The following is a 23,207-nucleotide window of genomic DNA, read 5'->3' on the forward strand; positions in this document are numbered from 1 at the left end:
CTCCGGACTTCATTTCCCAGGCGGCCACGCGCGCGACCGGAAGTGCCATGACCCTATAAACGGTCGAAGTGGCCTTGCCAGTCTGTTCCAGGGCCGTGGTGCCCGGTGCGTGCGGGTCTCGCTACTCGTCTGTCTCAATTCACCTAGGACCCTCGAGAACGGCCGCCGGGTGGCAGACGCGGGGCTCGGAGGCCCCAAACTCGGCTGCATCCCACTGTGGTTCGGGGGTGAGAGCCCGGGCTGGGAGTTCTGGGACCTGGGTTCGAGTGCTGCCTTTGCTGCTACCCAGCTTCGCACTGTCGCTGGCCCTCGCTCGGCCTCAGTTTCCTCTTTTAGGAAGTGGACACCGTTGTCCGGGCCCTTCCTCCCACCGGTGGTGGTGGTGAAGGCACGGGATCTCTTCCGAAGGCGCCGTCAGCAGGTGGAGCCGGGCGCCTTTATTTTCACCCGCGGTGTGCTGGGGCTTCCTCCGTCCCGGCAGGGGAGTCGGGGTTGGTCCCCGCGGCCCAGGGATGGTCCTCGGGACCCCTCAGCCAGGCCGGGGCACAGTCCGAAGGGCAGGTCTGCAGTCACTGGTGCGAAGGAGGGCTTTGCTTGTCCACCTCGGGGCTGGAACTTAGGGTCCCTCACTCCTGAGCCCTGACTTCACAGGAGCTGCCCTCGGAGGTGGGGAGACCTTGCAACTGAGGGGCGTGAACAGGGATTCCTGCACCAGCTCAGCTCCGCACCTGGGCCAAGTCCCGTTTCCTCTTTGGAGCCAGTATTTTATGTTATGTTTTTTTGAGAGGACGTTTATGAAAGCTGGGGTCCGGGGAACGGGACGGGCTGAGGGTAGACGCAGCAGCAGAAGAGCTGAGGCGGGGCTGCTTTGGCTCAGGAACAGCGGAGAAAAGGCAGCCTTGGCGACAGGATCGGGGTGAGCCCAGGGCAAGCTGCCGCTGCCCACTGCTCTCCCGGTTGCAAGTCCTGTGGGGAACCTTACGGTGTAGAGAGCAAAAGTACACGTGGAGGAAAGGCTGGGGTGCGCATGCTCCGAGGGGAGCCGTGGGGCGATAGTTGAGCATTCAGGACTTGAGATCCTGGACTCCTCAAGCCCCCACTCCCCCTGGGAAGGGGGAGCAACAACGTGACTGACCTTTCATCCGCTGCAGTTCTAAGTTGTAGAAGTAACGTTTACGAGTTTGACACGGAGCCTTCGCCTGGCTAAGCTCACCGGGAAGTGCAGGCCTGGCTCCCTCGGTTGCACAGGTGCACTCGCTTTGTTGCGCTTCACGGCTGTTGCATTTCTTGCAAAGGCGAGGCCTTCTATCAGCAAAAAGGTTACGGCTGGCTTTATTGCGACACTCGCCTTGCTGATGGCCTGGAGCCAAACCCACGGTGTCCCCCAGCTATGCCCTACCCGATCCTGCCCCCGGCCGAGCTGTGTTTGCGCATCCTGCCCAGGTGACAGGAGAGGTTTAGGTTGGCCAGTAGCCGCCTTACGTCGGGGTGGACAGACCTCGCCACAGGCCAAATCGGGCTCTCCTGAGGGGTTTGCGCCTTCTTAAACGGTTGGAGAGAAGTGAAAAGGGTGCTATTTGGGGACGTGCACATGATGATACACTAAAGGCTCCGTGTCCGGCAGTCACGTTTCTTTGGAACACAGCCACGTGGCTCTGTGAAGGCATCGCCTGCGACTGCATCAGCTGACTGCATCAGCAGAGGTGGCGGATGGTTGTGACAGACGGGATGGCCTGCCACGCCTGAGACATTTACCATCCTGTCCTTCACAGAAGAGCTTGTGGACGTCTGTCTGAGAATGGGTCCCTGCGAAGCGAGGGCGGAACAGGAGACCCCGCGGCCGTGAGCCCATCCTGGACCAGCACACCTGCTCTCAGTAAACGAGGGTGCTCTCAGCGTCTGATTGCCGCTGTCCCCGCGTTCTTCCCTTTTCTCTGCTTTGCTGTCTTTCGGGCAGAGGGAGGGCTGGTCTGTGTACTGTGTATGTGTCCTGTGCCCGTCGGGAAGTCCCTGCCGCCTGGTCCAAGTCTGCCCAGCGCAGTAACAGGACCCCTGCCAGGGGCGTGGGTCCAGTCCCTTTTGGATTATGTTCTTTTTTCCTTTAACAAAGGAAAAAGCCGAACGTAGATGTTGTTTGATGGATGGAGCCCACTGACCGGCCAAGAGGTCCTTCTTGCTGACTTAACCCTTCCCCGGGGGGCGGGGGGGGGGGTGACGGAGCGTCTGGGACCTGAGGCTCCCTCTGCTCTCTCAGGAGCCGAGGGACCGCTCTGGGCTCCAGGTTGAGGAGGAGGCCGATGGCATGATTGTCTCCTTCCGGCCTCATGGAAGCTTGTTTCTTACCCCCAGACCTCAGGTGACCCTTGGTCAGAGATGATCGCCAGCTTGGATCACGCGCGAGAGCGCTGTGTCTGTTCTGGTTAGGTGGACACCTGGCTGGAGAGAGCTGGCCTGGCACAGAGTCAGGGCCACTGAGAGGGCTGGGCAGGCATGAGGCCGTGAGCTTAAGGTTTTTGTTGTTTAAATATTTTTATTGATTTCAGAGAGAGAGGGAGAGGGAGAGGAACATCGATGATGAGAGAGAATCATTGATCGTCTGCTTCCTGCACACCTCCTACTGGGGATCGAGCCCACAACCTGGCCATATGCCCTTGACCGGAATCGAACCCGGGACCCTCCAGTCCACAGGCCGATGCTCTATCCACTGAGCCAAACCAGCTAGGGTTGAACTTCAGGTTTTTGCTGGTAGGTTTTTTCTTAGCGACAACACTGAGAAAGTGGAATATTCACTGTCACCGTGTCCTTACACACATTTTCTCACGCCCTCTGACAACCTGTGGTCAAGGAGAACACAGGGGCCCCGAAGCCAAACCGGTAAGGGTTTGGAACTCCCTGCTCAGTGGCTGGGTCTGAGTGCCAGCCTCTTAATCCTTCTGGGCCGCCGCGTCCTCGTCTGTAAAACGGGGAGGCCCCCCTCACAGGGCTGTTAGGAGTCCGGCATCATGGGCGTGAGGCTCCCGTGCGGTCTGCTCGCAGCTGCCTCGTGGAGCTCTGTCCTCACGGCTGTGCCTTTCTTCCAGCTGCAAAGACCGGGCCCTGCAAGTGGGGCGAGCTCTGCTGGGGTACCCCCCCCCCCCGACCCCGCACAGGCCACCGCTCCGCAGCCGGCCCCGGGCTAAGGTGAGGAAGAAGGGCGTTCTCTCCTGGGGAGTGCTTGGCTCCTTCTGTGAGCTGGTTCAGACCGAGGGCCCTCACCCGCAGGAAGCCGCCACCGTGTCGCCTTTTGGTGAGCCCGTAGGATGGTGACGGCCTGGAGAACTGGGCCTGCTCCCCGCCGAGCCTCACGCCCACCTGCCTGACTTGAGGGCACTGCGTGGCCTCGCGCCCCCCAGGCCTGGCAGCAGAGTTGCTTTCTGAGCTGTCAGGTGCGGGTGGAAACAGCGGGTCCTCGAACAGCGTCGTCTCATTTAACCCCGATGAGAGGGTGGGGACTTCGCTCTTGTTGAGAACAAGGAGGCTGGGGTAAAACAGGCTTCATCGTCTGCCATTTCACCACAGTTCCCAGAACCCACCGACCACGTCAAGTGCGGGCGTGCTGTAAACTCTTGCTTTCTAGACCATGAGTTCTTGCTTCCTCTTTTCTCCTCTGGACTTTCCCCAGAGGAAGGGAAAGCGGAAGTCTCAGGCCTGGGGATTGGCTGAGGCCACCGCCCAATTCAAGGTGTAGAGTGTGGGGATCAGGAGGGACCGGAAGGCCCGGCCCGCAGACCTCACCATCTGGGGCAGAGCTGCTCTGTAGGAGGGGGAGCCCGGGGGCCTTCCTCCCGGCGGCCCAAGGCAGTGTGTCGGCTCCTCGTTAGCAGTGAGGGCCTGGGCCTCGGGGTGATCCAGCCTGGAGTTTGATTCCTGCCCCTTCTTTCTGTGAGGAGGTCATTCTTTGTCTCGGACCCTGTGGGCCCAGAGCCCCGGCCCCGGCCACAGCGGAGGAGACGCCGCTCGGCCAGCCCCAGGCCTGCTGGGTGCCCTGTGCGCTGCCAGGTACGGGTTGGGGCCTCAGTCACGGTCCCTAACCAGGGGTCAGGCCTCGCGGGGCGGTGCCCGGGGGAATGAAGCGGAAGTGTCCACCCTTGAGACCGAGTGTGCGGTCTTAGCGGGTGCGCTGAGCGGCGGGGACACGTGTGCTGCTGCTTCCAGGAGCCCGGTGGGAATGGCTGAGGGGCGGTTTTACCTGTCGGTCCTGGCGCTGTCATCGCTGGGCTCGGTGTGCGTCCTCTTCACCATCTACTGGATGTGGAGCTGGCACGGGGGCTTTGCCTGGGATGGCAGCATCCTCATGTTCAACTGCCACCCGGTGCTCATGGTGGCTGGCATGGTGGCGGTCTACAGCGCTGGTGAGTGGGAGGTCAGCGTGCGAGGCGTGCGGGGCCCAGGCCTGGACGGAGCAGAGCAGCCCCTCCCTGGGACTGGCCTCGGTCCCCGTTGGGCTCAGGGCCGTGGATGTCGGGCGGGTTGGCCTGCCTTTGGGCGCAGGGGTCATTTGGAGGAAGCAGCAGTGAAGGGGGGTGGGGGGGCTTTGGAAAGGGCAGCTTCCCGGGTTCTTTCTCTAGGAAGGGCCAGGGAGTAGGTGCCAGGCTTTCAGGCCCTGTGATCTGCGTGGCAGCAACTCAGCTCTGCATTTGGAAGGGCTGTCCTGGGAGAAGCCGCGGCAGGCAGGACGGAAACCTGTGCACGGCTGTTCCCGTGACACTTCACTCTCAGCGATGGGTGGGCTGGGCTTGGCCGGGGAGCCGCGGTTTGCCGTCGCGGCTCCAGGGAGCGGAGGTGGGCACTGTCGGCCTAGTGGGCCCTTGCATAAGGGGTCTGCTTACTCCTGCCAGACCCATCCTGGCCCCAGGCGTCCAGAGCTGGGCTTGGGGCCCCGGAGGGCCTCCTTCCCCCACTTGTAAAATGGGGATGACGGTGACACTGGTGCAAGCAGCTTACCCCGCGAGCTTCAGGTACATCATCCCGTTTTGTTTTTGTAAGAAGCTTGTGAGGTGGGCTCTATTGTTATCCCCATCCCACAGGTGAGGAAACAGATTTAGAAAGAAGATGCCGAGTAGCTAGGAGGCAGAGCCGGGATTTGGACATAGGTCATCTAACCGGCCTGCGTGTTTGTTTGTTTTTTTAAAGATTTTATTGATTTTTTACAGAGAGGAAGGGAGAGGGATAGAGAGTTAGAAACATCGATGAGAGAGAAACATCAATCAGCTGCCTCCTGCACACCCCCTACTGGGGATGTACCCGCAACCAAGGTACATGCCCTTGACCGGAATCGAACCTGGGACCCTTCAGTCCGCAGGCTGACGCTCTATCCACTGAGCCAAACCGGTCAGGGCATGGCCTGCGTTCTTTAAATATATTTTTATTTTTTTATTATTTTTTTAAATATATTTTATTGATATTTTACAGAGAGGAAGGGAGAGGGATAGAGAGCTAGAAACATCGATGAGAGAGAAACATCGATCAGCTGCCTCCTGCACACCTCCCACTGAGGATGTGCCCGCAACCAAGGTACATGCCCTTGACCGGAATCGAACCTGGGACCCTTGAGTCCCCAGGCCGACGCTCTATCCACTGAGCCAAACCGGTCAGGGCATGGCCTGCGTTCTTGATGACAACTCGCTGTGCGGGTTCAGGCGGATGAGGAACTAGTGACAGTGCTTCTAACCTGCGAAACTGCCCACAGAGCACCTGGAGCACCCAGGGCGGAAGGCAGGCCCAGGAAACTTCCTCCCTTTTCCTCTCTGCCCTCTCTCCTGCCTTCACGGCCGGCTGGTGTCCCGGAAATGAGGCGAGCATAGAAGACGCTGATGAGGTCCTAGCATTTCCTGATCCATGTCCCGGCACTTCCTCCTCCCCTCGTCCGAGGCTGTGTGGGGACATGTCAGGGTGACCCCCCAACGTGTGGCGGAAACGAGGGGAGGAGGCCGAGCCTGGACTGTCTCTCCACAGCGTCACTCGTGTACCGCCTGCCCCAGTCCTGGGCGGGGCCCAAGCTGCCCTGGAAAGTGGCCCACGCGTCCCTGCACCTGCTGGCCTTCACCCTGACGGTGCTGGGGCTGGCGGCCGTCTTCGGGTATCACAACCGCCAGCACATCGCCAACCTCTACTCCCTGCACAGCTGGTTGGGCATCACCACTGTGTTCTTCTTCGCCTGCCAGGTGGGTGCCCCCTGCCCCCCTTGGGCTCCCACTGCTGGATGGCAGCCACGGGCTCTGGTTGGGGCTGCACTTGCATCAGCACCAAACATCCCCTCTGCTCGTGGCCCGGAGGTGGCCATTGCACGCACCCGCTGTCGATGGGCATTGGAAAGGGCCGTGGAGACGGGTGGCCCCACACTCGCCCTGTGCCCATCCCCCTGCTGGTCCGCCGTTGCAGAGCGCTGTGTGTGAGCCAGGGGGTTTGTGAGCCAGGACGGAAGGAAGCGGGGGGCAGCCAGGATGACCGTTTGCAGGAGAGGGGGTTGTAGCTACGCAGCCATGGAAGGTTTCTTGTTTGTGTAGGAGAAACAGACACACCACAGTGAGGACCCGGTGGGGCTGGGCAATTCCTGGCGGGAGGTTTGAGATGGGAGCGAAGGGAGAAGGCTCCCGGGCCAGTCGGAGGCGCTGGGGGTGGGGTGACGGGGCGCCTTGGGTCGCAGGTGGGTCAGGTGCTTCTCCTCGTCCGCAGTGGCTCCTGGGCTTTGCCGTCTTCCTGCTGCCCTGGGCGTCCCCGTGGCTGCGCAGCCTCCTCAAGCCCGTCCACGTCTTCTTCGGCGCCTCCATCCTCGCTCTGGCCATTGCGTCTGTCATTTCCGGCATCAATGAGAAGCTCTTCTTCAGCCTGTGAGTGGGGTGGGCCCCTCTGCGTGGAGGGGAAAGAACGGGGTGTTCAGGAGATGGCTCTGCAGTCACAGGGCCCGTCCAAGGGGGCCTCTGGGGCTGGCGCGCCCTGATCTGGAGGCAGCGGCCTTCCTTTAGGCTGAGTTGGTAAGGTCAGTAGGTATTTCTCCAGCGTCAGACTGACTCAGCACTGCTGTGTGCCAGACCCTGCTAAGCCCCTTAAATGCGGTCCTCGGATCGCCCCACGGCATCGACGCTATGGTCAGGGCCCCTTAGACATGAGGGTGCAGGCCCAGAGCTCCCGCTCAGGAAGGGCACTCTGCAGGGATTGGTGGCTCAGCGGCGACAGCACTGCGGTCCCGTCCCCGGAGCTCGCCGCCCTCTGTGTGTGGCCTGGCTCTCCCGCCGGGCGCCGGGCGAGAGCAGGTGGCGAGTCTCAGGCCCACACGCTGTCCTCTCCAGGAAGAACGCCACCAGGCCGTACTCCAGCCTGCCCGGCGAGGCTGTCTTTGCCAACAGCACCGGGATGCTGGTGGTGGCCTTCGGGCTGCTGGTGCTCTACCTCCTGCAGGCCTCGTCCTGGAAACGCCCGGAAGTGGGGGTCACGACCGAAGGACAGGTGCGGCCCCGGTCTCCCCGGCCAGGCTGGGGGAGGGCTGGGTCGAGAGAAGGGTCACCAGGGGAGGCGTGGGCCTTACCAGGAAGAGTAACCCAGGAACGGGGGGGGGAGGGGGGGGGGAACCGGGCAGCTGGAAGGTGGGGGCACTGGTCAGCCAGCCCATCCCAGCCATCGGGGCAGATGCAGGCTCCGGGGCTCCCGGGGGCCGGTCTACCGGGAGAGGATGGGGGTTCCTCCCTTCCCCAGGTGCTTGTGGCTTCAGGAGGGCAAGTGTGGCCTTACCCTCCCCAGGGGAGTCTTGGGCATGAAGAGGGGTGTGCGTTCCCAGCTCGAGGCTGGTCTGGCAGGGGCTTGGTGACGAGCTGAGTACTGAGAGCAGGTTCTGCCTGTTGGCCACTCGGCCTTTGAGGGGTGCGGGGAGGGGGTGTCAAGCTGAGGACTTAGGGCTTCCCTGAGAGATGTGGTGACTTGGGGACTGAAGGCGGGGGTCTGTGCACAGCTCAGACCTGGTGTGCCAGCTGCAGGCCCAGGCCGTGGACGTCATGCCGTTAACCCTGTGCGCCTGCTCTTTCAGCCCCTGCTGCGTGAAAGGGAGTGAAGCGAGAAGGGACGCAGGAGCGGTCGGGGTGCGTCTGGACTCCCTGAGAACCTCTTCTCTGCCCGGGGCTCCCGGCAGTCTGCCCCGAGCCCCCACCTCGCCGCCCCTGGCTGCTCTCCGCCACGGGCTGCCTGCGTTTCTTGGTGCTTTGGCTTCCACACTCCTTCCTGGCGTCGGCTCCCGAGGCCCTCCCTTCACCCAGGCCCTCCTGCCTGGCTGCTCACACTCCTGCCCCCCAGCTGAAGTCAGGCCGAGCTGATTGCCGACCCCCCGGGCGGTGGTGGGAAGTCCCAGCAGCTCAGGTGGCCTGACTCAAGCGCATCTTTAACGTGAACGAGGGGTGGCCTGCCTGTCCGCCCTCCCGTGGAACATGCACATGTCACTTAGGTGCCGCCATGGCCCCTGGACTTGAGGCTGGGCGGGAGCATCGGGGCGATGGGAGGGGGGGGATGGCCCGGCAGCTCTGCAGGGAAACAGAGGCGCTGCCTGCTCTTGGCCGTTCCGCTCACGTCTTGAGTCCACTGTGACCGTGTGGCTCCATCACTTCCCGTTGCTGCTGCGGCGGGGACCTGGATCCCGGCCTGTTCCCCCCCCCGCCAGGCAGCCCAAGGAGGCTGGGAACCTGCTGTCCCCCCAGCTGTCCCAGCGGGGAGGGCTGGCAGGGGTGCCTCACTCTCCTTCGCCAGGTTGGGGCCACCACGACACGACACGACCGGTGTTGGGGTGCTTTGTCCCAGCAGAGGCGAGGACCATGGCCACCCCCGCCGGTGTTTTCTGCTGAGCACGTGCGTCTCACTGCCTGCCCCGGCCCCCCCCAGTGGCTGCTCGCAGGCCACAGCCCGCCTCGTGCCTCATGTGAGCGGAGCTTCTTCAGAGAAATGGGGGGGGGGGGGGGACCTGGCTCCTCTCCTACGAGTGGGGGCTTCGGCTTTTCCTGCCTCCTCCACATGAGTCCTGCTGGGTCCCCGGTGCCACACTGCCGTGCGCAGAAGACAAGCAGCATGACGCCCGGGGTCCGGGGTGTGCTTCCGCTCTGGCCCATGGCGATGAGGCCGACTGGCCACCCGACCCCACAGGCCAGATGCCGGCAGGACTCCGCCTGAACCTCTGGTGGCCAAAGGCTCCAAAGCCACCGCGATGACTGCCGGGCAGCTTGGTCACATGACCCCCCCCTTACTACATGGGCAGGCGTTTCACCTGTTTATACAGCCTGGTTTCCATTAAACATGTGTTTAAGAACCAAAGCCTCTTCTGCGGAAATGAGATTGGTTAAGTGAGCGCTGGGCAGCGTGGAAAAGCCTCAGGACGGTTCTGACCCTGAGGCCTTGCGAGGGACAAGGCGGACACCAGAGGCCCACAGACTGTCGCCCGGGAGCCGCTGCTCCTGCTGGGTGGCTGTCCCTCAGGCGAGTGGCCCTGAGCTGGGATGACAAGGAAGGATGTGCTTCCTGGTGTGTACGCACACACACTTGCCCGAGCTCACCCAACAGGAAGTAGCAGCGCCGGGACCCACCGGCAGGTGTCTGATGCCGGTCTCCTCCCCAGCTGCTGGGTGTGCTTCTGCGCACAGATAACTGCCTCGTGGTCGGGGACCCGGTGGGTGGCTGGTGCACAGGGACCCTGCGCTGAGTGAGGCTGCAGCCAAGTTGGGGCGTGAGTGACGGGGCCCCCGCAGTGTGACCAGCTGGGGATGTAGGTGGTGGAGCAGGACCTGGACGTTGGATGCAGACACCAGGGGGAGCAGTAACTGCAGGGAGGGGCCCCTGGACTGTGCTGGGGCTTCCCATCGATCCGTTGGATCCTTTTCCTGTCCCCACAAGACGGGCACCATTCTATTTCCCAGATTCCAGGAGGCTGAAGACCAGGCTTGAGCTGCTATAGCTGGTCTGAAGCAGAACCAGGACCCAGCCGTGTCCGTGTGAGGGCGCCGGGCCTGTGACCGCCCCCTGCACGGAGCACGGGTCGGGTGTGTGCTGTCCTGCCCCCACGCACCGGACGCGGCCGTGCCACGGGATTGCTCAGAGCGCAGGGCCGGCCGGGCGCGCTTCCTGTGCCACCACCCAGCTTGCGATATGGTGGCTGCTTTCCCTCTTGGCGTCCCATCTGCCCACTTGATGCCTGAAGAACCGGGGGTTCTGCTCGTTTAGGGCTGAGAGAAGCACAGCGTCGGGGGTGGCGTGCGTATCGGGAGGGCAGGCCTGAGGGCCCAGTGGAGCCAGCCCAGTGGCGCAGGCCTGGCCTGGGGTCTCGGGTGGGAGAAGGGGTCACCCCGCCCAACGCAGCAGAGGGCCGCTCCTCACACGCCTGCAGATGGCCTCAGAGGCGGCCGAAGCTCTGGCTCTGATGTGGTTTATTAGCTGCTTTTCACACGGGCACAGGCTCAGCAATGCCAGTGATGGCTGTGCTGCCCCCAGGGACACGCCCGCCCGCTGCTTTGGCCCAGGCGGCGGGGGCTGGGGCAGAGTGGGAGCCCGGGACCCCGCCCTCCCTGAGCAGGCAGTGACCCCTCGGGCCTGCAGTCTACACTGCAGTCGCCCTGGAGGCTGGCAGGGGTTCCTGCTGAACTCAGAGGATGGGCGTGCGAGGCGAGGGAGGTGGCAGGTGGAAGGCAGAGGGAAGGGACAGGCGGCCTCTGCACTCACACACCCTCCAGGTTCTGCAAGACCTCCAGGATGGCCCGGAGAATGGCTGCGGTGGCCACCGCCCCGGGGTCTGGCTGGTCAAGCCTCATGGAACTGATATAACTGGCTCTCCCAGCCCCAGCCGTCATGTTCTTGGTGGCCTGGGCCGCAGCCTCTGCGCTCTGCGGGGGACGGAGAGGAGCAGAGTGAAGGACAAGCCTTCAGCCTCCTTCCTGCCCTGGAAGCAAGGCCTGGGCTTGGGGGAGGCCCTGGACCCTCCTGTCCCGCTCTGCCAGCACCTCTGTACGTCCCAGGGCAGAGCGGTCACCCCCCCTGTCCGCAGCAAGGCCCGGGGCCCCCTTTACTGCGGACCAGCTGTGTCCAGTTGCCAAGTCGGGCTCTGTTCTCTCTCCAGCCTTGCACACCCTCCGGACAGGCGCTCACCTCCGTTCTCGGGAAGGGTGTTAACTGGCTCCCAGCCTGTCTCCCGGGTGGCGGGGCCCCTCCACTCACCTCCACTGCCTTGGTCAGGATTTGGAACAGATTAGCCTGCGGGTTCCTCAAGGCTTGGAGCTCCTGTCCTGCTGCCCAGAGGGAATCCAGCTGGACAAGGTGAGGGAGGGGGTGAGCACAGGCCCGGGCACCGAGGGTGGCCTTCAGGGCCCTGCGATCCAAAGGGGGAGGGGCTGAGCATACACACCATAGTCCTGTCTCCTGGGGCGGCCTTCCCATACCTGCAGGGGGGAGAACAAGCGGTTCACTGCAGGGGATGCTGGGGGTGTGGCGGGGCCTGGCTGGGAGCAGCTGACATCTCCCCCCCTCTTCCCCGCCACCCTGGGCTAAGGCCCAGGCTCCACTCACTTCTTCATGGCCTCCAGGCCGGCATCCATGGCAGCAGACCAGGCTGGGAGGTCAATCTTGGCCTTGAGGGGCTGGGCCGCTGCGGTCAGGAACAGGCCATAGAGCTGGGAGGACCACAGTTCTTACACTCAGGCCCGGCCTGGGCCGCAGCCAGCCCAGGGCCCGCTCAGCCCTCCGCCCCGGGGACTGCAGCACTCACTGCCCCTGACGAGCCTCCCATCTTCTCCAGCAGCAGGAGGGACAACTGGGAGAGCAGCTTGGCAGGGCTGGCAGGGGGCGGACCCTCCCTCAGCCACTCCTGGATCGCTGCAGGCGGAGAGGGGGAGGAGGTCAGGGCCCTCCCTCCGGACACGGACACGCACGCAGGCCCCGCAGCAGGCAGAGGGGCAGCAGGCAGAGGGAGGGCGGGAACCCAGGCTCCCGTCCCCATCCAGTGAGCAGCCGCACAGGGTGAGGAAGGGTGGGTGGCACGCCTCCCCGCGCCAGGCCTTGCTTCCCGCTTCCCGCTCCTCCTCAGCCGCCACGTGGTCCTGGGTCTTGTACTGGGTACAAGCCCTGAGGGCGGCGCTTTGCTCACTGCGGTATCAGCCGCTGCCTGGCCCTCGAAAGGCACGAACGGGCGTTCCTGCCTGACACTGGACAAGGAAGAGGGTGCCCTCGCCCGGGGACGCGAGAAACGAGGACTGCAGAGCGAGTGCCCTTGGAACCTCGTCTCTCACTGTGAAAGGGACGTCTCGCTCTACAATGACAGCTCCCCAGTCTGTAGCGGTGAAGGGCCTGCTCTCTGTGAAGATGGGGGACGGGGAGCGAGGTTTGGTGCGTGACTGCGCTTGGCAAAGGGGAAGTTGGCAACCCGTGCAAGCACTCCGAATGTTTCTGAGATGGTCCTGGTTCAGGAAATGCCAACGTCTCAGCAATGTGACACCGGCCCCTCTGCAGGGGCCCTGCACCCACCTCGGGCAGCGCGGCTGTGGGTGGTCCCACAGTCCCCATCGCCAGCCACGCGGTCCAGGGCGTTCAGGTACTCCTCCAGGTCCAGGAGCGTCGTGCACACCCGCTCCAGCACGAGCGCCATCCGCTTCGAGGTCAAGCCTGCAGGGGGAGGGCAGCGGGGGGAGGAGCACCTGGCCCGTCTCACAGCTAAAAGCCAGGAGCCTTGGGGAGACTTGAAGGTGTGGGATACGGGTGTTAGGGCCCCCGCACACCCCTCGCCCTTCGGGACTCAGGCCAGTGCCCGGGGTCGCCTGCCCCAAAGGCAGGGCTTGGTACCTCCTGCAGTGGCATCAGGCACCTCTGAGGGCTGCGGGGGCGCTGCCCGGGTCCGCTTCCGCCCCGTCACGGAGACCCGGGGCACGTTAGGCCAGGCCGACGCGGTGGTCTCGGCATCTAGAGTCAGCAGGGTGACTTCCTTAGACATGGGGTGGCTGGCCAGGGCTCACGTGGGACCTGGATTCCCCCGGCGGCCAGTTCCCTCCATCTCAAAAAGCAAGTACTGAGTGCCTGCTGTATACAAGGGAAGAGGGGCTGTCCCTGGGGAGGAGCTTAATACCAACTCCTCCAGTCACGTGAGAGCTGGAGAAATCAAAGGGGCCCCTCCCTGGGGGCCTCGTGGTCATGGTTCATCAGGAGACTTCTGTTGGAGTCTCCCCAAGGCCCTGGCTTTTTCCAGCTCCAAGGAGCCCCGGCTTGGATGGCCCAGCTGTAGGTCTCACCTATCAGTTTCAGGAGGGGCTCATCCACCAGCAGAAGGGTGAGAGAGAGGCCGGGCATCTCCAGGGCTGACATGAAGGTGCCGACCAGGGCACGGGCCACCTTCACCCCACGGCCCTCTGCAATAGCAAAGCACGGACGTCCGTGAGGAAAGGCGAGGAGGGCGGTACTTCCCCCAAAAGAGAGAAACAGGATAAGAGAAAACCAAGGGCTTTGGACGCGGGGCCCCGAGGCCAGCAGGGCGATGGCCGGGTCTGCTCAGGGCATCCCGCCAATGCCGAGTCGCACGTCCCCTGGCCGTGTCCCTTCTACAGGGCAGGTGGGTCACTGCGGGTCTCATCTGCTGAGCTCGGCCAGGCACTGTGTCAAGTGCGTTATGTATGTTCCGTCTCATTGACTCTTCACAACCGCCTGGGAGGCAGGACCATCACTTTACCCTCCTTACGCCAGGGGCAGGCCGACACTGGCAATTAGGTGGAGGGTGAAGACCGAACTCAGGCTCAGCCCAAGCTCTGGGCCATCACCAGACCCGACCTCAGCTGCTTTCCTTTCCTTCCTTTTTTAAAAGAGGTTTTTTATTGGTTTTCAGAGAGGAAGGGAAAGGGAGAGAGAGAACTATTGATGTGACAGCGAGACATTGACCGGCTGCCTCCTACGCACCCCCTGCTGGGGGATCAAGCCTGCAACCCAGGCATGCGTCCGACCGGGAATCGAACCGACCACCTTTCTGTGCATGGGGTTATGCCCAACCCACTGAGCCACACCAGCCAGGCTCGGCCGCCTTTTGTATGTGCAGCTTCACAGGCTGGAGGGGAGAGCTCTGGGTGCGAGCAGGCGCCCTCCCGGGGGGCTCACCCAGAGCGCGGACGGCCGCGTCGGCCATGATGCCCAGCTCCAGGACCGACAGGCCGCCCAGGTTGTTCACCACCAGCACCACCGAGGAGCCTGTGGGCAGACACGCTGGTGAGACTCTGGGCCCCTCACCCGGGGGCGGGGGGGCGGGGAGACAAGGTGTAAGCCCCTCACCGGCCTGCACGGACACGTGCGACACGCTGGAGGCGTTGGTCATGTGGTCCAGCATGAGCTTCACAATCTCGTCGGCGGTTGCCATCTGCCGGAGGGACCCAGGAGTGAGCTGTGCCCGAGGCCGTGGCCTTAGACCAGCCTGGGCCGGGGGGGTCCACCTACCTTCACCCGGCGCACGCCGGCTTCCCCGTGGATCCCTGCGGATAGAGCAGTCACTGCTGACGCGCTCAGGCCTGGGGGCCTGCTATCGTGTTTTTATCGGTTTACTCGGGGCTAGCTCGGTGCTGCGGAGGTGGGGAGGGGGGGGAAACGGGCAGGACAGTGAGAACGACCCGGCTTCTGCCCTCCGGGAGCTGTGGCTGTGGCGGAGAGAGCCATGAACTGGGCTTGTAACCAGGGGGCAGCGTGAGCGAGAGGCAGTCAAGCGGGGCCACGTGAGCCTCTGCCCATCGCTTTGGAAGCAGCTGCGCTGCCTGGAGTGGCCCGTGGAAGGAGGCGGCCTGTGCGGGAGGCCCTGGCGTGACGGGGCAGAGGCAGGGAGGTGGGCAGTGCAGGCGCGGAGCCTCACGTGGCGGGAGCCTGGGTGTGGATGGCAAAGCGGGTAGAACCGGGCCGGTGGGGCCCGAAGAGCTTCACGTGCCCATTTAAAACCAGCAAGCACCTCTGTGACAGCTGCGGGCCAGCGGGAAGGACGGGCAGAGGGCTCCCAGGGCATTGTGGGTACAACCCAGAGAGCAGGCACGGCCAGGACAGGGGTGGCCAACACTCACCCAGGCCCAGCTCTACCTCATCCGCGGCAAGTTCAAAGGTGGGTTTGGAACCAGGGACACTGCAGGAGGACAAGCTCACGCCCAAGGTCCCTGCGAGAGAGGAGATGTGAACGGGACGACGGCTCTGGACTGGCATCGGGCGGGGCAGCAGGCTTCGGCGGGGCAGCCTCTTCGCCTCAGATGAAAGAGAAAGCTGGCTCGGGGACCCAAGGCTACCAGTGCCCCTGGCTCCCCCAGGGAGACCCCTCAGCCCCGGGGAACAACTGGGCAAGCCCCCCCGTGCAGCTGCTGGGAGCCGCTCCGTCCCCAGGCAGCCCCCTCCTCCCTCCCGCCTCCCGACCCCTGGGCTGGCACTCACCCATGGCCTTGGCAGCCACGCTCACCCGCTCTGTGATCTCCTTCAGCCCCATGCCGGCCTCAGCCAGGGCGCCCGCCATCTGTACCCACACAGAAAGAAGCCCCAGAGGGACACGAGTCACTGTAGCACTTGGGGCTGAAGACGGGGGCTGTGTCTAGCTGGCAGGGACTCTCTGGGCACTGCCACACCGACCAGGCCCCCGGGGTGCAGGGCAGAACCGTGTATCCTGGCGCTCACAATGACCTGCCAGGAATCTTTAGCAATCAGTCTGTTGGAGCCAGAGAGAACTTTACAAACGGAGACATGGGCCCGGGGAGGGAAGATGGCTTGTCTAATGTCACACAGCGGGCTGATGGCCCGTTTCCTGATTCCCAGCGGAGAGTTCTTTCTCCGGGGCATGTACACTGTGGCTCGCTGTACCCTCCCCCGCCACTCACCCACATATGCATCCATCCACCCCCCCACCCGCCCACTTTTTGCCAAGCGTCTAACAGCCGTGGGCAAACTACGGCCCGCGGGCCGGATCCGGCTGTTCTATCCGGTTCTCTTGCTCTCCCCTCCGCTCCTTTCCTTTGAATTTATATTAGTTCACACAAACACTCCATCCATGCTTTTGTTCCGGCCCTCCGGTCCAGTTTAAGAACCCACGGTGGCCCTCGAGTCAAAAAGTTTGCCCACCCCTGGATGTGCGGAAATGAAAGAAAGCGCCTCGCTCACAACCCTTCCTTGAAGGGACTAACGTGGGGAGGAGCTGGGGAAGCAGACACAGAGGGAGCACTCAGCGGAGCAGGCGAACCAGGGGCAGCTCGTGGTGGGAGGATGGAGTACCGGGAAGGGCTCTGACCAGCTCAGTGTCGGGGAGGGAAACCTCCCAGACGGAGACACCAGGGCTGGGCCTCGACCGAACAGAGGATTAGCCAGGCCAGCTGGGTGAGCCGGAGAAAGGGCTTTTAAGGCCGTAGGTACAGCATCAAGAAAGCCCCAGAGGGGGCTGCAGCCGCTGGTACAGGGAAATGGGATTAATGGAGCGTCAGAGGATGGTGGGGATGATGGGACCTGAACTTGGAAAGTTCAGGGAGGAAGGCCTGTCTAACGTCACACAGGCGAGCAGCCTCATCAGACACCCATCGTCCAAAGGCACCTCTGGGCAGTGTGGGAACAGACCGGAAGGGGAGCCCCGTGCTGAGCCCCCGCAGAGCGCGCTGAACCAAGGCTGGGGCGAAGGGCAGGCTCGGAGGATGTGCATGGCAGAGGCACCAGGAAGGCGGCGGCGGCGGCTGGGTGTGGGGCAGGAAGCGAAGGGCCTGGGACAATGCTAACACGCTGGGCTGAGGCGGGGGAGGGGAGCACTGGGGGAGGAATGGCCTCCTATGGGTGGGGTGACAGCAGGCTGGGGGGGCTTGCCAGCTGTGTCCTGGGCGGGGAACCTCACCTTGTGTATGAGCACCACGCCACAGAGCCCCCGCCTGCCCGTCTTCTTCACCGCCGTGAAGGCACAGTCATCCCCAATGACCACCATCTCCACGTGGATGCCCTCAGCCCGCGCCTGCTCCCGGGCCAGGCCGAAGTTCAGCCGGTCCCCAGTGTAGTTCTTCACGATGAGGAGGGTGCCCGCTGTCGGAGCAGCAGCAGGGCCCATCGGTGCTTGCCCTCCCCCTCCCCCCCAGCTTGCCCTCCTGGCAGCAGCCCTTCCTGCACCCCAGGCTTACCTGTGCCCACCTGGGCCACTGCCCTGATGGCTGCCAGGATGCTGCCCACTGCCGGCGAGGTGAACACGGCTCCCGCGATGACCCCCGTCAGCATCCCCTTCCCTATGAACCCTGTGATGGGTGGGGGAAGATGCTGAGGGAGGGTGCTGGGGAGGAAGCTGAGGGAGGGTACTGGGGAAGGTGCTGGGGAGGGTGCTGGGGGAGGATCTGGGGGAGGATGCTGGGGGAGGGTGCTGGGGAAGGTGCTGGGGAGGGTGCTGGGGGAGGATCTGGGGGAGGGTGCTGGGGGAGGGTGCTGGGGAGGGTGTTGGGGGAGGATGCTGGGGAGGGTGCTGGGGGAGGATGCTGGGGAGGTGCTGGGGAGGGTAGTGAGGAGGGTGCTGGGGAGGGTGCTGGGGAGGGTAGTGAGGAGGGTGCTGGGGAGGGTACTGGGGAGGGTGCTGGGAAGGGTGCTGGGGAGGGTAGTGAGGAGGGTGCTGGGGAGGGTACTGGGGAGGGTGCTGGGAAGGGTGCTGGGGAGGGTAGTGAGGAGGGTGCTGGGGGAGGGTGCTGGGGAGGGTACTGAGGAGGGTGCTGGGGAGGGTGCTGGGGGAGGGTGCTGGGAAGGGTGCTGGGGAGGGTGCTGGGGAGGGTAGTGAGGAGGGTGCTTGGGAGGGTACTGGGGAGGGTACTGAGGAGGGTGCTGGGGAGGGTGTTGGGGGAGGGTGCTGGGAAGGCCCGGCGACAGCCGCACGGCGACCTGGGGAGGGTGCTGGGGAGGATCTGGGGGAGGGTGCTGGGGAGGGTGCTCGAGAGGGTGCTGGGGAGGATGATGGGGGAGGATGCTGGGGCGGGTGCTGGGGAGGGTGCTGGGGAGGGTGATGGGGGAGGATGCTGGGGCGGGTGCTGGGGGAGGGTGCTGGGGAGGGTGCTGGGGAGGGTGCTGGGGTGGGTGCTGGGGGAGGATGCTGGGGCGGGTGCTGGGGGAGGGTGCTGGGGGAGGGTGCTGGGGAGGGTGCTGGGGGAGGGTGCTGGGGAGGGTGCTGGGGGAGGGTGCTGGGGCGGGTGCTGGGGGAGGGTGCTGGGGAGGGTGCTGGGAGGGTGATGGGGGAGGATGCTGGGGCGGGTGCTGGGGAGGGTGCTGGGGAGGGTGCTGGGGAGGGTGCTGGGGAGGGTGATGGGGGAGGATGCTGGGGCGGGTGCTGGGGGCGGGTGCTGGGGGAAGATCTGGGGGAGGGTGCTGGGGAGGGTGCTGGGGGAGGGTGCTGGGGGAAGATCTGGGGGAGGGTGCTGGGGGAGGATCTGGGGGAGGATCTGGGGGAGGGTGCTGGGGAGGGTGCTGGGGAGGGTGCTGGGTCGCCGTGCGGCTGTCGCCGGGCCTTCCCTGCTCCTGAGCAGACGGGCAGGTGGCCCCCGGCATGCCTGATGCTAGACAGGCACCTGGGCCACTCCCCGCAGGTCTTCCTCGGACTTCTCTCCCTGGACCGGCCTTCCCTGACCCTCAGCTGAGTGTCCCCCAGCCCATGGCTCGCTGCTCCTCCCCTGTTCTCGTCTTCCTGCCGCGCGTACACACTCGGAAGGATCGCCTTCACTCATGTGTTTACCGGCTCCTGTCTGTCTCCCAGAGGAGGACAGAGCTCCACGAGGGCAGCCCCTGGTCTATGCGGTTCACTGCGCACCCCTAGTGCCCAGCACAGCCCAGGCGCCCAGTGCCCTGTTCTGGGTGCTCGGGAATGTCTGCTGAATGGGTGGGAGGGCTTGCCGAAGGGAGGCAGCAAAGGCAGAGAGGCTGCGATGCCTGGTTCCTGCCCCCAGGAGCTCTCAGGGAGCGCTCACACGCCTGGCGCTGGACAAAAACAAGCCGGGACTGTTCATGTTGTTGGGACAATGCAGGGTGGGAATTCAGGAGAGGGCTGTTGCTCGAGGCTGGAAGAGTCAGGAGGGCTTCCTGGAGGAGGTGACAGGTCAGCTGGAAGGCCGGGAGGTGTCACAGACTCACTGACTCTCAGAGCTGGAAGGGCCTGAGAGATCAGTTGGCCCAACCTTCTATAAGCTATAGAGCCTGAGGCCCAGAGACAGCCCATAACTGGACCCCAATCACAGCCTGAGAGGGGAGAGTGGGAAGCAGGACCCAGTCCTGGACTCTAGGCTGCACTCTGAACCTCCTACCGGCACCAATGATCTCCTCGGAGCCCCCAACCCCCACCTCGGGCCCGGGACACTCACCAGCGTGGGCAGGCTCATGGCCGGAGCCCCCACCCGACAGCAGCGCCACCCGGCCCTTGAGGCTGTCCAAGTCGGAGCGGAGGGCCACGCGGTGGCCCTGCAGGAGCTGCAGGTTGGGGTTGCAGGCCACCAGGCCAGCCAGGGCGTCGTCCGCACAGCCTGCCACCGAGTTCACCAGCTTCTTGGAGGCCTACGGGGAGGCGCGAGGAGGTGCTTTCAGGCACCGGTCACGTTGCTATGGCCACGACCCCTCTCCCGCGCCCACTCAGGGACTCCAGGGCCGCAGCCCTGAAGCAGGAACTCCAGGGGCACACAGACCTGGGTGCATTTTATCAGGTGGGTATTTCTGTGAGTTCTTGTTAACCTGTATCTTTTGTCCTTTTGAAATGTTTTGGATTCTGGCTTAACTTTATCCTGAAGAATGGCTTCAACACAAAGAAAGCGGGGGGGGGGGTGGGGGGGGGGGGCGGGCTGGAGTCCTAGAGGGCCAGGGCAGGCCGGCCTGAGTTCCCGCGGGGCTGACAGGGGCGCAGGACGACGTGGGGGGCAGGGCACAGCAGTGAAGGTTGGGTTCTGCAGGCACAGGCAGCTGGGATCCAACCCCAGGCCTCGCTGGGGGGACTCGGGAGGGCACCTCATTGGGCTGCACTTCAAGTCTTCCTCCGCAAAAGGGGGCCTTCCCAGGCGTGAGCCTGTCACACCGGAAACGCTGGACACAAGGGAGCTACTCCTTTCAAAGAGCTGTCACTGGCCGAGGGGGGCTTGTGACCCAGGCAGCTCCTGCTTTTCCCAGAGTGCCCCAAAGGGACCGAGGGCCGGAGGCGGGGCAGCCGGCCCCTGAGCCAGGCCCTGGCAAGGTGCGCTTCCGGAGGCCCCTCCCTCGAGCCTGTGAGCAGCAGGCTCCTTTGTGTAAACTTTGACCTTGCCTGGGCCTGGCAGGGGCGAGAGCCAAGCCATCTGCTGCAGGACAGGGGACAAACACAGGCCGGCAGGGAGAGAGCAGAACAGTGAGATCGGCTCCACGCCGCGCCGTGGCTGAGAGCCAGGCGGCTTCTGGGTGCTGTGAGCTGTCTCGCTCCTGTTCCCACCAGCTGCGGAGGCAGGGTTAGCTCGGTGAGGAAACCGAGGCACAGTTAAGTGACTTCGCCCAAGACCACACGGTCAGCCAATGCCTGCCTGGCTCCAACGTGGGCTCCATTTTGCTGCTCCATGCTGCTCTCCCCGGGGCTGAAGGGAGGCTGCGAAGGGCAGAGGGCAGAGGGCTCGCCCGCCAGGGACTGCATAGGCCAGTGGTCGGCAAACTGCGGCTCGCGAGCCACTTGAGTGTGGCTCTTCCACAAAATACCACGGCCTGGGCGAGTCTATTTTGAAGAAGTGGCGTTAGAAGAAGTTTAAGTTGAAAAAACTTGGCTCTCCAAAGAAATGTCAATCGTTGTACTGTTGGTATTTGGCTCTGTGGACTGATGAGTTTGCCGACCACTGGGCTAGGCAACAAAGCTGTGATTGGTCTCCACTCCGAGCCCAGCCTCCAGCGCCACCACCCTCCAAGAAGGTGACCCCTCGCCATCGCTGACAGCCTGTGCTGCCGGGATTTGCAACCATTCCCACCCCAGAGTCAGAGGAGGGCTTGGGAGCAGGGCCATCCTGGTTCCCTGGCCTGAGGGTACCGTGCCCGGCCCCAGGACTCCATCTGATAAACACCTCAGGGCCACTGCCGGGAGGTTCAGAGATCAAGTCACACAGCCGGTCAGGGCAGCTGGCATTTGGACCTAGTTCTGTGCAAGGCCTGCTCTGGTGCACATCCGTTCTGGAGTGGAGAGGGAGCAATGCTCAGCAGTGCTGAGCGTCCCGAAGTGAAGACCCCCCCCCCCCCATGGGACTAGCCCACGTCCTTCCTCAGGGTCCCTCTGCAGCTGGGACAGGGTCTACTCCAGTGTAGGTCACTGTGACTTCTAAAGACACGACCAGACCAGGGGGCAGGTGGGCCCTGGAGGGACTCGGAGGCTGCAGCCCCCGGCCTGGCTGGGACTAGCTAGGAAACGGAGGGGAGCAGGGACCAGGCCCCGAGAGGGCCCCTCTGTCTTAACCTCTTTGAGCCTTAGGAGGCAGCAGCATCTCTTGGTCAGAGTGTAAGGACCTCCAGTGTGCCCAGGGCTGGCATGCCCCGAGCCCACAGTGTCCTTCCCCAGTCCTGGCCCTCCTGAGACTCACCATGGTGGGGAGGTACTGAAGCCAGCAAGCTGAGGTCGCGCCTTGGCACTGAGCTGCTGGAGGACGGGCGAGCCTGTGGGTGCTGTCTGGGCCTGAGCACGGTGCAGGTGGCAGCAGCACCTGGAGGGCAGAGAACGTGTCGCTGGAGGTGCCCGCAGCCTACTGGCACAATCGCGCATCCAGGCCCTCGTAATTAGGGAGCTGCCCCAGACTTTGATCCAAGTCTAAACTCCAGAACGTGCGCTGGGGATGGAGCAGAGCGTGGGGCTGACCAAGGTTCACCTGACGTGGCTGCCAGAAGGCAGATCTGCCCACACTGGGCACAGCGCGGTCTTTATGCCCCAGAGAGCACCCACTTGCTCTGGTTGCTGTTGGTATCAAACCAAGAGGCAGGCAGCTGAGCTGTGAGCACATCTTACTTCTACGACTGACTCAGAAGCTCCAGGGCAGTGACCGGCAAACTGCGGCTGGGCTCGCGAGCCGCGGTTTGCCGCTCTGTTGACTGATGAGTTTGCCGACCACTGCTCTAGGGACTTGTTCAAGGTCATGCTAAGAGCCAGGACTTAAACCCACATCTAGTCTTTCCACAAAGCCTGTGTTCTTCCCACGGGTAATTCAATGCCTCCAAAGTCATGCAGAGTCCCTGGTGTGGGAAACCACCCATGGAAACCCTTCACATGTTTTAGCTCCCCTCAGTTCAGCCCAGTTCAGAGGTGTCTTGGGGTCACTCAGGGTCTTGGGCGCACTGAATGAGTCTGCAACGGGAAGAGTACCTGCCAGGCTCTGCGCCTAGTTCTGCCTCTGACTTATTGGGGGATCTTAGGTAAATCATCGCGGGGGGGTGGGGGGAGGGCTCAGCTTCCTCATCTGTAAAATGGGGCCCCATATGGTCTGTGGCATTCTGCTGGTGCTCCAGACCACGTGGTCCCCCAACCACGTGATCTGGTTTGGCCTATTAAGTTGCAGAGCTAACGACTGATTTTCTGGGTCATTAAGGTTCTCCCGGGAAATTCTGGTTTTGTGTGAGGTCAGAATTTGCACAGCAATAGGGGCACTAACAATGCTGGGCGAGCGGCCTGGTGGGCCCTTCAAAGTCTGAAGAATAAAACAAAAGTTCAAAGGGGAGAGGTGAGCCTCCTGGTATCCCCCCCTCCAAGGTGAGGCTGGGGTGAGAGGCCATTCTGAGGTCAGGAGAGGGTCATTCTAGGGTCAGCTGGGTTTGGGGGAACTGGGAGGGCTGAGGGGAGGGAGGTACGGACCTTGGAGCTGCACACACTGCTGTCACCTCCCCTCTCTAGGCCCCTGCAGCTCTTCCGGTTCCAAAGAATGGATAGCCCGAGGGCTGGGAGGCACGGAGTCGGGTAGGACGGGGCCTGGGGAAGGGGGAGGGCGCGCACTGGGCGGGGAGGTCGGCGGGTCAGCTCTGAGGGCGTCGGCGCAGCTCCCCCACCCCCCTCACTCCCCGGCACCAACCCGCCGCCACCACCGCTTCCCGGGGACCCACAACAGGCGCCCTCATCCGGGTACTCGAAGCGCAGGCGGTCCGCGGAGGGGCGGGGCCTCCGGGGCGGGGCCTCCTCTGATTGGCCGCCCGGGGCGCCGTGAGTCCTCCAGGAGGCCAGGTGAAGCCGTCCCGTGATGCCCCGCGCCCCG

At 63.7% G+C, this 23,207-nt stretch overlaps 2 protein-coding genes across 9 annotated transcripts; one reads left to right on the plus strand and one right to left on the minus strand.

Annotated features, from left to right (window-relative positions):
- The first annotated feature begins 84 nt into the window (after positions 1 to 84).
- CYB561A3 (cytochrome b561 family member A3) lies at positions 85 to 9,324 on the plus strand. Of its 7 annotated transcripts, XM_080642617.1 has the most exons (10): positions 85 to 227; positions 1,773 to 1,876; positions 2,544 to 2,745; positions 3,081 to 3,180; positions 3,930 to 4,038; positions 4,195 to 4,391; positions 5,995 to 6,203; positions 6,715 to 6,869; positions 7,329 to 7,485; positions 8,060 to 9,324. In XM_080642617.1, exons 6-10 carry the CDS (start codon positions 4,208 to 4,210, stop codon positions 8,081 to 8,083), a joined length of 729 nt encoding a protein of 242 aa, XP_080498743.1. In that variant the 5' UTR covers positions 85 to 227; positions 1,773 to 1,876; positions 2,544 to 2,745; positions 3,081 to 3,180; positions 3,930 to 4,038; positions 4,195 to 4,207; the 3' UTR covers positions 8,084 to 9,324. The 7 variants fall into 7 exon arrangements, with proteins under 7 accessions (XP_080498743.1, XP_080498746.1, XP_080498744.1 ...); XM_080642620.1 differs by lacking the exon at positions 2,544 to 2,745 and having other exon boundaries at positions 3,927 to 4,038; XM_080642618.1 differs by lacking the exon at positions 2,544 to 2,745.
- A 1,062-nt stretch (positions 9,325 to 10,386) lies between these two features.
- TKFC (triokinase and FMN cyclase) lies at positions 10,387 to 23,099 on the minus strand. 2 transcript variants are annotated; one of them, XM_080642606.1, is made up of 18 exons: positions 23,028 to 23,099; positions 21,555 to 21,674; positions 19,344 to 19,533; positions 17,139 to 17,249; positions 16,862 to 17,043; positions 15,430 to 15,508; positions 15,072 to 15,161; positions 14,464 to 14,498; positions 14,302 to 14,386; positions 14,131 to 14,220; positions 13,278 to 13,394; positions 12,835 to 12,951; positions 12,520 to 12,657; positions 11,765 to 11,871; positions 11,566 to 11,669; positions 11,405 to 11,438; positions 11,218 to 11,307; positions 10,387 to 10,886 (listed from the first exon to the last, which is right to left on the minus strand). In XM_080642606.1, exons 2-18 carry the CDS (start codon positions 21,555 to 21,557, stop codon positions 10,722 to 10,724), a joined length of 1,737 nt encoding a protein of 578 aa, XP_080498732.1. In that variant the 5' UTR covers positions 21,558 to 21,674; positions 23,028 to 23,099; the 3' UTR covers positions 10,387 to 10,721. The 2 variants fall into 2 exon arrangements, with proteins under 2 accessions (XP_080498732.1, XP_080498733.1); XM_080642607.1 differs by lacking the exon at positions 23,028 to 23,099 and adding an exon at positions 22,814 to 23,015.
- Positions 23,100 to 23,207: the final 108 nt, after the last annotated feature.

Source organism: Plecotus auritus (assembly GCF_963455305.1).
Source record: "Plecotus auritus genome assembly, chromosome: 9".
Taxonomy (NCBI): domain Eukaryota; kingdom Metazoa; phylum Chordata; class Mammalia; order Chiroptera; family Vespertilionidae; genus Plecotus; species Plecotus auritus.